We start from the raw sequence: 11151 nt of genomic DNA on the forward strand, positions 1-11151 counted from the left end.
ATGATCTAGAGGAACTCATATGAGCAGGACCTTCCCAGAGTAATGGACTTCTATAGCAGTGTTTCAGGTCTGTAAATGTAGTTGTAATTTCTGTGGATTTGACTTCAATGAGCTGCAGCCAGAGAGGAGCAAAGGTCCTGAGAGTCTGTGCTTTACTTTATTTTTAGGGTTTACAGATTGGGACTCGAGAATTGGAAGAGATGGGAGCAAAATTTTGTGTTGGTTTATTGCGTTTGAAAAGACTGACTTCTCCATTGGAATATAATCTGCCCTCCAACCTGCTTGACTTTGAAAATGACTTAATTGAATCAAGCTGTAAAGTAACTAGGTAGGACACTCTTCTTTCTTTCTTTTCTTTTCTTTCTTCCTTTTTTCCTATGTGCTTTCTGCTAGTAAGTCCTTATATGAACAGTCAATAGGTGAGCATGGTGATGTTGATAGCCAAGAGCATGCTTAGAGTTGATATGATTAGGGTCACATGTCTAACACTTCTTTCTAATTGTAATGTTTGCTGTTTGAGGAAGATTGGAGTGAAAGAGCCTTCTGCTTTCAACATTGCTTTTAGTAACTGTAATACTTCACTTTTCAACCAGAGAACAAGCAGTGGAGAAACATTGCATTTAGATAACATCTAAATTAAGAAGACTTGGACGTTTTTTATTTCAAGAGGTTTTGTTGATGTACACATGTATCAGATGGCTGTTCAGTAACCTGATTATGTGTTAGAAATAGCTAAGTTTAGCACACCTTTGACAATTTGTTTCTGTCAAATGTTTCTTAAAATAGTATTCTTTTAAAACTTACTGTACGTGACATTTGAACCATTTGTAAACTTCAATAATCCAGTGTTAGAATTCTTAGTCATACTATCAGAATTTAGCCTGTGTCTTGTGGTGTACAGGCATGGTAGGAATACACATTTTCTCAGGCCTTGATGATTTCTGTTGCTGGCCATCAGCCTGTCAGGGTGTTAACTTGTCAGTGCACAGTATGTGAATCAGCGCAGCACTTTGAGGTACAGTGAAACAGAAACGGGGCTCTTTGTGGATATGGTAATTACAGAGATCACTGGCAGCCATTGTTATTTAAAGCACCAGCCAAACCACAGAGGAAGCAAAGGCACAGATCACTGTGTATTCCTGGGCAGGTGGATGGCCTTGTGGGGAAAGCACTTGCCATGAAGTCGACCTGAGTCCAGTTCCCAGAACCTACGTCCAGATGGAAACAGAAACCTGACTCCTATGCCCGTCCACAGTGCTGAGAAAAGTGGACAGTAGTCAGCTTTCCCTGAAGGTCAAACACTGACTTGAACTCACGCTGTTACTTCACCATGGCCCATGAGGAGGATGCTCACCTCAGATAGTTGAGAGGACCAGCATTGGTTATTAGTGATCTACACATGTTCACCATTAGGCCTTCCCTCAAACAGGCTCATTCTTTTAGAAGGAAGAAATACCTATTTTGAAGTGTCTGTTCAGAAGAATTACATTGCTAAGTACTGCCATATCACAGTTAACACTTCAAAACTGCGTTTCAGTACAACTGTTTTCTTCTGTAAGCGTGTTTGCTTCGTTTTGTATCATGGGGCACTCATACTGTATCAGACTCTCCTGAGAGGATATGGCACAAGAGCAGTGAGAGCTTACCTGATTGTCACTACTGTGTCTGTAACAATACCCAGCAATCTGTGGCTAACACAGGGTGTATTTTTTTAACAGTCTGCAGGTGGTATGGGGTATTTCCTCTAACAGTCTGCAGTTGAGATGGGATGATTTTGCACTGAATTTTCACCCTTTTCTTCTGTTTACTGAGTTGAAACTGTTAAACAATAAGCTACTTCCACACACCTTTACACGCCCTCCACCCAACCCCCGGCCATCATCCTTTTCTCTCTGGCTCTGTTTTGCCCAAACTTCTGAGTTTTCCCTTCACCTTTGTGTCCTAATGCTTCCGTGGTTTGCAGGTCCTCAATCTGAATTTGCCTCCATCTTGTAATGTACTGAGTCCGTGCATGTTGGGAAGCGCGCCATGGTGCTGAGTTCTTGTTGTGGCATCCTGGTATGCTCTGTAGCTTTCCTGTCTCTTGTCTTTCATAACCTTCCCTTTGGTCACCTGATCAGATGGTTGGCTAAAGCTTCCTTTTGGGATGACTTTACTGCTATGCCGTGTCCTCTTTCTCATCAAACTTTTAACTTACTCATTTTTTAGATCCGTGTGTGTGCTGGATATATAATTAAAGTTTAAGTCAATTTTAACACAACTACCATTAGTTTTTCTTGGTGCTCAGCACTTCCCACCTCCCTGCATGACACTCCTGTATGACTGTGCGCATCCTCATTGTTCCTTGGCCTGTTCTGGAGCCACAGGACCTTAGGCCCATTTTTGTGCATACTTGTTCCTGAGGCTGGAATAAGCCACTGTTTCCAGGCTGGTCTGATGATTTGTGGTTTAAAGTCAGTTGCAACTGACTTTAAATGTCTAGTGCTAGTTTTATTTATTACCTCTTTGCTATCACTGTTCTTATATTCTCTTAGGCAAAACTCTGTATTCAGGTGTTTACATACACGGATACCTGTATATACATGTGTGCACACACAGATATGATTCAGGTTCCCTCAGAATCACCTTGCATCGCATCTACACCATATACTTAATTTTGATTTAAAATTTTCAGTTCACTTCAGTGAGAATTGGTGTTGCTGTTCTTCGTTCCAACACTCTGCTTACTTGAGCTCCTTGCTCTGCCTGCCTTTCTTGTTGTAGGTTCAGATACTTCTTGGGAAAAGAATTCTTGTGACCTCAGTGCCTGGTGGTGTTGTTGTTTCCTGGTTGAATGTATTCTGTTGCTGAGCCCTTAGGTTTAGTGGCAGTTGTAAGTCCTGGTGGAAAGTACTGCAGCTGCCTTGTTGTGGGACCAGACACAGAGAGGGTTATTTGAAGGAGCCACTGGGTGTTGCAAGAGTCAGTTGCATTTGTGAAGTGACACTATAGTTATAAAGTATGCAGAACATCCATTAAAACAATATTAAAAAATCCAGGCTTAAAAAGATTCTTGGTTGGTAAAAGTAATGTCTATTCCTGAGACCTGAGTTTGAATCCCCAGCCCTCACTGAGCCAGGCTTGACAGCATTAGCCTTTATTTCTGGCATGGACAGCAGACAGAGGAGGACATTGGAAGCTCTCCTGGCTTTCCCGTCTAGCTCAGTGAGTGAGCTTGAGCTTCTGTCTCAACAACTAAGGCAGAGTGTAGTTGAATAAGACACGTGTTATACAGCTACACATACCTACATGCATATTTGCACATGTGTACATCATTTATACATGTACACACACAGAGGTTGGATGCACATTTTGAAACAATTAAAATGACCTAGAATCATTTGGACATGTTGATAAGTTTTAGCCTAGGGCTTGGTAGAAGATAGGTGAGGTTTGGTAAAGAAATGACATAAACATAAAGAAACAAAATTAGCAAAGGGAAATCCACCAGTGGGGTCTAGTGGACCTCATTGCTGAAAAAGCAAAAGTATCAAAGGAAAAAGGGTTTTCCTATACTGGTAATTGTGGCTTTTATGAAGAGGAAGTGGTAATTATATTTTGAAGCATGTAATAGTCACTGAACACATAGTATACTGTATGCTGTAACACAAGAAGCTCAGAACCATGAGTCTCTGCCTCTCAGTTGTTTTCGTAGAGCTCAGACCTTAGAAAATTGAGTTGTTTCTAATTCAGGTAATAAAAACAGTACTCAAACTGGAGTTGCTTAGTGCTTTATTTATTTTGTGGCTGTATCATAGGTAAATAGCATTTTTTTGAGTTGTGCCATCTTATTGGCCATGAAATGTCTAGTTAAGGCTGTTAATGGAAGTGTCCTTTCTATTTGGAACAGACATACCCTATCTAATCCTGAGCCTCATCTCTTCTGTGTTCTTACTTAGGATGTGAATCTGTGCAAATGTATGGTTTATAATTTGGTCTGTTGTCTTTGTACAATGGTATTTTCAGTGAATTACTGATAAAATTGACGACTTTTAGTTTAGTATTTTTTTAAAGATTTATTTTATTATGTATACAATATTCTATGTACATGTACACCTGCATGCCAGAAGAGGGCACCAGATCGCATTCTAGATGGTTGTAAGCCACCATGTGGTTGCTGGGAATTGAACTCAGGACCTCTGGAAGAGCAGCCAGTGCTCTTAACCTTTGAGCCATCTCTCCAGTCCCAGTTTTTGTTTTTCAATTTGGTGTTTTGTGCTGCTTAATGTTTTTTACCTCTCATCTTGTAAATGATTTTTTTTTTTTTTGTTATTCCAATTTTTTCTGTGTGTAACCTTGTTCTGTTTTCTTTGTCATTCTTTCATTGGTACCCCACAGTTTGTCAGTGCAAATGGACCCCTGGTTTATTAATGCACAGTACAAACTACTATGTCTGTTTCCTCATAGACAACGAATGCTGAGACCTTAGGACACATTAATTTTACAACCTTGCCACTTTTTGTACTATTGTGTTGTATTTTAATTGAACTGCTCATACTTTAAGCCATATTGTGCTTATAACTAACTGCTTTAGTCAGCCATTATTCATTAAGATTTACTGTTTAACTCTTCATTGGTCCCTACCCCTGGTCTTTCCTCTCTGTCTCTTTTTCTAGCATGTACTGGACTCAGACTCATGGCAGTCCAGTTTCATCTTCTGGGTGCTGGATTGCAGGTGGACTTCTCTGCCTCTCTTCCGGGTTAGGGCTGTGCATGTGTGCGTTTATCTGTACGTATCTGTTTATAGGTGTGTGTGTATATATATATGTTTATGTGTCGAGGTCAGTCTGTGTGTGCCTGTGTCTCTACCTGTGCGTGTCTCTGCCTGTGCATGTCTGCTGTAAGCATTCCGTTACTACATTTGCTCCTTTTGTTGAGAACTCATTCTCCAGGGTTGCTCTTGCCCTTGAAGATCATCATGCACATTCTTGGGTTCTCTTGTTTGAGCATTGTAGCAGTTTTTGCTGTGTGTTCAAGGGTTGATGTCCCTTGTTTCTTCCATGTGTGTGCAGTCCCCTGAAGCTTATACTTTGAGTCTTCCATTGTTTTTGGAAAATTTCAGCCATTAGCTTTTTGCACATTACTTCTGTTATGTGCTCACGCTTGTGTAGGGTTAGTTCACAGAGCGTTTAATCTTTGTTTCCTGTCCTTCTTTCTCTCTTTGTTGAAGTCTGAAACTGTCTACTTACCTCTGCTTCAGTCTTCTCTCAGCTCCAGCCTGAGTGAATTGTGGGTCAGTGGTATGGTTTTAGTCTAGATTTAATGTGATTATTTTTTAATAGAAAACAGTCATCTATTTTGGACCTCAGTTATTTTAGAGTTCCAGTGTAGTAACTAGAGCTGCTTCTGTTGGGGTTTTCTCTAGTTGTGTTTCTTGGCCTGTCTTTCAGTGTTTACTCAAATGCCAGGCAGGTGTCAGGTATAAAGATCGAGGGTCCATTGTCCTCGACTTTAAGGAGTGGGTGCTCCAAGCTAGTGAGCTAGTGAGCTGGCTTGAGGTAACGTTACAAATGTATGTAGGCCAGTTGTCTCATAGGTCACCTCTCACGGCTTTCTGAGTGGCAGCCCCCCAGGGGTCACAGTACCCCTCCTCTCCTTGGCATCACAAAACTGCCAGAGTGTCTCTGTGGCCTTTTTGTTTCTCTGTTTGGGTTTGCTGTTTTACTGCGTTTTTAGCTTCTTGCACTGTGTCACTTAACAGTTTGTCAAATGCCTCTAGGAAAACTGCTGAATGTTGGGGTCACCTCTCTGCAACTCCCTTTTTCAGGAACCGTGGCAGCTCTGAACTCCGGCTTGTCCCTGCAGTCCTTTGAACTTGCTGGCGCTCTGTGGACACCCCGCCCTGGCAGCTGCCTTCTTTGCCCTGCTTCCCACTGGACTTTGCCCCGCACTTTCCCTTGCTGACTTTGCTTTGTATCCTTTCACTGCAATGAGCCATGAGTGTGAGCTCTGCTGTGCGCATCTCCCTCTCCACCCACTGCTCCTGGGAGCGTTGGGGGTCCCCAGTTTTTTCAGCCCATTCTGAGTTTGTTATGTTTGGTCACCACAAAAATGCTGGTGTTTTGCTGAGAACAGTTGGAGCTAGGTCATACTGTACCGCTGCAGCTTAGAATTTACTACAGAGGCTCTCCTCTAAACCCCAGGAAGCTGATGCCCTTTGAATGTACAAGGAAAACTCCCAGAGGGTGCCACTTGCAGAGCTGTGGCTCTGTGTATGATGGGTGGTCTGTGCATCTGGCACTCTGCTATGAGAACTGGCTTTTGGTTGATTTCATAAAAGCTGGAGTTTAGTGGCACCATTTCATTTATTTTTACTTTTATTTTTATTTTTATTTTTTTACATCCCTAGCCTTGCCACAAATCAGAAATTAACAATTCCTTTCTTTTTTCCACATAGATATTCTTTGGTTAGCTATATTGTATAGTAGCTCTGCCTTCTCTCCCCCCTTCCCTGTCTCTCTGTGTGTGCTTCGATATGCTTGTAAGTGTGCAGTAGCAGTTTCAGACTGATATACATATATTTCCTATGAAAGGGAAGGTGGTTGTGAGTATGTGAGGCAATATATGTGAAGGTTCTTTCTAAGTTGTAAAGTGCAGAGAACATAAACTAAAATTCAACAAAAGGAAGTGAATGGCTATAATTGGCCTTGTGCCTGAAAACTTTCCTGCTAAAGTGAAATAGTGGGATGTCGTAATGTGAACACTGGTGATCCTGTTTGCCTCCTTGCTCTTCATGGGAACTGAGGTGGATTGTTGGGGAGATCATGTAAAACTGTTAGAACACCGTGGCAGGCAGACAGACAGACAGACAGACAGACAGTTGGCTCTAGTCCAGGCCACATCACCAGAGACAGACAGTAGAGTAGGCCACACAGAGAAGAGTCAGGCCCTCATGGAGGGAGTGTAAAATCTTTTTATGACATGTTGAGAATGGAAGTGGTTTCACAACACAAGCTTGCAGCTGGACTCTGATTCCCAGGCCGGGAGTACAGATGGGTTGGGGAGCAGGAATGGTCACACTCCACTTAATGTAACCTTGTTTGTCTAGATAAGAACCCCTGGTCCCCATGAGTCTGTTATCGAGAGACAGCCAGCGTGTTTCAGTAAGGCTGGTGTCTGAGAGAAAGGGTCTCTATAGACAGGACCCTAACATCACATTCTTACATTCTTTAAGTATTTGGCAAATATTTATTGGTGTATCTGAAAAGTGCTGCTAGAGGCATTTATATAGGCAAGTCACAGTTCCTGACCTTTCTTTTGTATTGAGAAGACAGGCATGGCAATGGGTGGCTCCAGCTGCATGTGGTGGGCAGATGGGATGTTTGTACAGGGTGCAGAGGACATGTGGAGAGAGGAAACTCCTGCCAAGGCGTTTGGGAGAGCTGAGGATGAGACCACGTTGTGCTTTGAAAGAAACATGAGCCACTGGGGGCAGAAAGTGGGAAGTTTACTGTGTGCAGGGAAAATAAGCTTGGTCAAGGCTTGTCATGGAGCATGTGGATCTTGGCACAGTCTGGACACTAAGGCTGGCTTTCTTCTGGAGAAGTTTGAGTTGTGTAACTTTCTCCATAAATGGATTTGAGAATAAAAAGAAGAACAGATTTAGTGGGGAGAACAATAAGTTTTCAACATGCAGTATTTGTGTAAGATAGCCATGTAATGTCTCTAGCAACTCCATATGTGTGTAAGAGGGTCCTGTGAAGTCAGGCTACATGTTTGCATTTAGAACTGATGAGAATTTGCATTAAAATGGGTGAGCATATTCAGAGGGCATGCACGGATGGAGAGCTGGAGACAGGGAGGATGGAACAAACCCATATGGAAGAGGCAGAGTTCTCTTCACAGTTGAGTGCAGCAGAGGCGGCTAGTGAAAGTGGCGTGTGAACAGTACTGTGGGGGCTGGGCATGTGCGGAATGGAGAATCCCATGCTCTCATAGACACAGACATCTCTGCTCTCCTTTCCTCAGTCCTGACGGTGTTCCCTGCTAGCACAGTGGCCCTGCCCCAGTGTGAGAAGGAGTTCCTGAAACTAAGCCTAGGAACAAAGTGTTCTCACAGTCTGGGGAGGCAAGAGTCTGAAAGACCATTGAGGGCTTCAGGTGTGGACTAAGAGAGTGGCCTCATTTCCTGTGCTTTCCATTCTCCTACCAGAGTAGGTGATGTGGCAAACAGAGTTCTTGGTGAATGACCAGGTTTGTTTATGCTGAGCCGATGAGTGAACCAAGACCTCCAGGATGGAACAGCTTCTGGGGCAGGCCTGCCTGTGTCCCTCTGTGCTTCTTGGGAGCTTGCCCTCTTGGTCTGAGGCTCCTGTCCTTGCTGTCTTGGAGGCTGCTCTCCTCTCATCCTGTCTTCTCATTGGTGAACAGCTGTAAGAATGCCGGCCTTCAGACCTCTTCTCAAGTTCCACTTGATGAACTCTGCTGTCTGCCTCCACACAACATCAATCCTTATTCCGACCACAGGCTCCTCACACAGCCTAGCTCCAGCCTCCTTTCTTACAGTAGGCAGGTGTGGTAGCAGCTGTAGATCTTCACACCGTCCACCTTCTGCCTGTGCCCTCACCTCCCGGGAGCTGCCGTCCTCTGCCCGCCAGCAGCCTGTGTGCTAGCACTGCGGTGCCTCTCTGATTCTCACACTGCAGCGAGAACTAAGCAAGCATGTGACAGCCGGTTGTGTGCTCTCTTCTCTTCGCTTCATTTGTCTCAGCCTCTTAGGAGCCACCTGGGACTTTTAGGAGACTTTAAACACTGAGGTCAAGGGGAAATCGATTATCATATTTCAAAAGCAAGAAGGATAGTAACAGCTGTTTCTAAAACAACTAATCTTTTTTACAATCTTTCTGCTTATAAAGATCTAGCTGTCAAATTTATAACTAAATATTTAAATTTCACAGTGAAAATTGGGATTTGTCCTTGTGATTCTTGGGTCTGTTGAATCTCATTCATTTTCCAAGCCAGTCAGCATCTTTGCCTTTTAGCTGAAGGCTCTGAACTTCTCAGAGAAATCCGTTGTGTTAGAGGAAAATGGCTTGCAGTAACGACCCCCTCCCCTTTTGGCAAGGGTAAACCTCACTGAAGGAAGAAAGTGCCTTTTCATACAAGTTTTACTTTCTCCTCTCAGAATTGTAACTGCAGGCTCCAATTGCCTTCTCTGCTCCAGCATGTTGGCCTAGAATTTCATGCTCAGCTGTGGGTTCTATTGTCTCTAGAGTTGATTGACCCACGTTTCTTATTTGAACAGACTGTTCTCTCTTTTGTCTAGTTTTATGTTTTTAGTTGCTTCACCTATCAGAAATCATTTTTGAGAAGTAAGTGGTCTATAAGCAAACATGCATATGAAATTCATGTTGATTGGTCATAACTTCAGAGTGTGTGAATTGCCTCTGCAGTGTTCCCACCAATGGAAAGCAGTAATGGAAGAGTTGTTTCCGTCCCTTATACACTACATAAAGAGATGCTTAGAGGCACTTGTAGCTGTAAACAAACATCTTATTTTCTATCCCAGTGGGAAATAGTCTGGGTGTGCACTTGCCATCTGGACTTATGGGCACTGCGGGGATGTGGCTGTAACCAGTTCATAGCAGCAAATCACTCTGAGGATTCAATGGTTTAATGTGCCTGTCCACAGCTTCTCACACAGCCTGTTGGCATTACCTGTTGCCTGATTGACAGGGATTAAAATAGAACTTTAAAATAAATCTGTAAAGCATGTGTGTTGATGAAATCCTTGAAGTAGCAACTGAGAGAGTCCATTTTCCCTCTGTCTTTTGGTATGCTGTGTGTAGACACTTGCAGTATCACTAAAGACTGTTTCAACCCATACTGCAGCTTGCAGCTGTTATAACCCTCTCACCTTGTTCACGTGGACAGGAACTCCAACTTAGTATGAGTTGCTGTATTATTGAGGTCAAAGTTGGTGTGTGAGGTGGTGTATAGAGCCTTGCTCTCACGAAGTTGTGTGTTCTGTGATACTGAGGTCAAGGGTAGTGTGTGAGGTGGTACCTTGCTCACAGCCTTGCTCTCATGAAGTCATGTGTTGTCTGCTTTGGCTGCAGCCCCACCACTTACGTTTTGGATGAAGATGAACCTCGGTTTCTTGAAGAAGTTGATTATAGTGCAGAAAGCAATGACGAGTTAGAGGTTGAATTAGCAGAGAACACGGGTGATTATGAGCTTTCTGCCCAAGAAGAAGCCCTTTCTGACTCCGAGGTATCAAGAACACACCTGCCTTGAACTTTCTGCCATCTTTGTTACTTGCCAAGAAGAAATGACATGTCTTGGTTTTTGTTATGCAGGAAATCTGAGAGGCATAAGCACTTAGACAACTGACTCAAAGAAGACGAAAAGGAACTTGCGCCTGTTTGGTTTCAAGACAATAAATATGTTGTTAATTCATGACATAATTGGCATTTGTTTTATTTTAGGTATTCAATGTACTTTATATAGCATTGAATTATCAGATGATTGATTTACTTAAAAAAAAAATGAACCCAAGTATCATTGCATGAATTTTTCTCTCCTGTGGCACCTGCATCAAGTAGATAAAGTCAAAGTGTGTCCGAATACAAAATCTAAATTCTGGAGTGTTGGAAACGAATACGTCTGCCCATGGCTTTCCCTAGATGTGCTTGTGTGGAGGTGGTAGTTACTGAAGATAAGACTGCTCTTCAGGATCATGTGAACTGTGGGTTGTGGCTAAGATAATCCAGAATCTGCCTTGAAACCATCCCATTCTACATTTATCAAGTTAAATAAAAAACTATGTCGAATACTGCATTTATTTTTGTCATCTTTGTAACCAGCTCAAGTGTTTGTTAGTGTGTAGAACTTATAAAAACCCAGGCTCTGAACAGGACAAAAGCCTCGCTTCCCAGTCTTGAGGCTGTGATGGTGTGGGATGCCTGTGCCCCTTTGAGTTACCCCTTTCTCAGTTGTGTCTCATGGGTGCTCTGAGAAACCCTCACTGCAGCCAGAGGATGTGAGCTGCTGGGCAGCATGCTCACACACTGGGCTGATCTGCACCTCACGAGCTAACTGTGCTCCTGAGCTTGGGGGTGATTTATTTATTCCCTGGCAATACTAGCAGGAGCTCTAGGTGACCCCAGTCCA

At 43.1% G+C, this 11151-nt stretch overlaps 1 protein-coding gene across 7 annotated transcripts in view; it reads left to right on the forward strand.

Moving 5' to 3' along the window:
• Positions 1 to 10818, forward strand: part of Agtpbp1 (ATP/GTP binding carboxypeptidase 1) — a 117230-nt gene extending 106412 nt beyond the window's left edge. For 4 of the 7 annotated variants that reach the window (XM_021647766.2, XM_021647770.2, XM_021647767.2 and 1 more), the window contains exons 25-26: positions 168 to 328; positions 10098 to 10818. In XM_021647766.2, coding sequence (XP_021503441.1) covers positions 168 to 328; positions 10098 to 10275 — 339 coding nt within the window. In that variant the 3' untranslated portion in view covers positions 10276 to 10818. Of the gene's footprint in view, positions 1 to 167; positions 329 to 5806 lie in introns of all 7 variants that reach the window. The other 3 variants (XM_021647771.2, XM_021647772.2, XM_021647774.2) reach the window with 3 other exon arrangements.
• Positions 10819 to 11151: the final 333 nt, after the last annotated feature.

Source organism: Meriones unguiculatus, chromosome 3 (assembly GCF_030254825.1).
Source record: "Meriones unguiculatus strain TT.TT164.6M chromosome 3, Bangor_MerUng_6.1, whole genome shotgun sequence".
NCBI lineage: Eukaryota > Metazoa > Chordata > Mammalia > Rodentia > Muridae > Meriones > Meriones unguiculatus.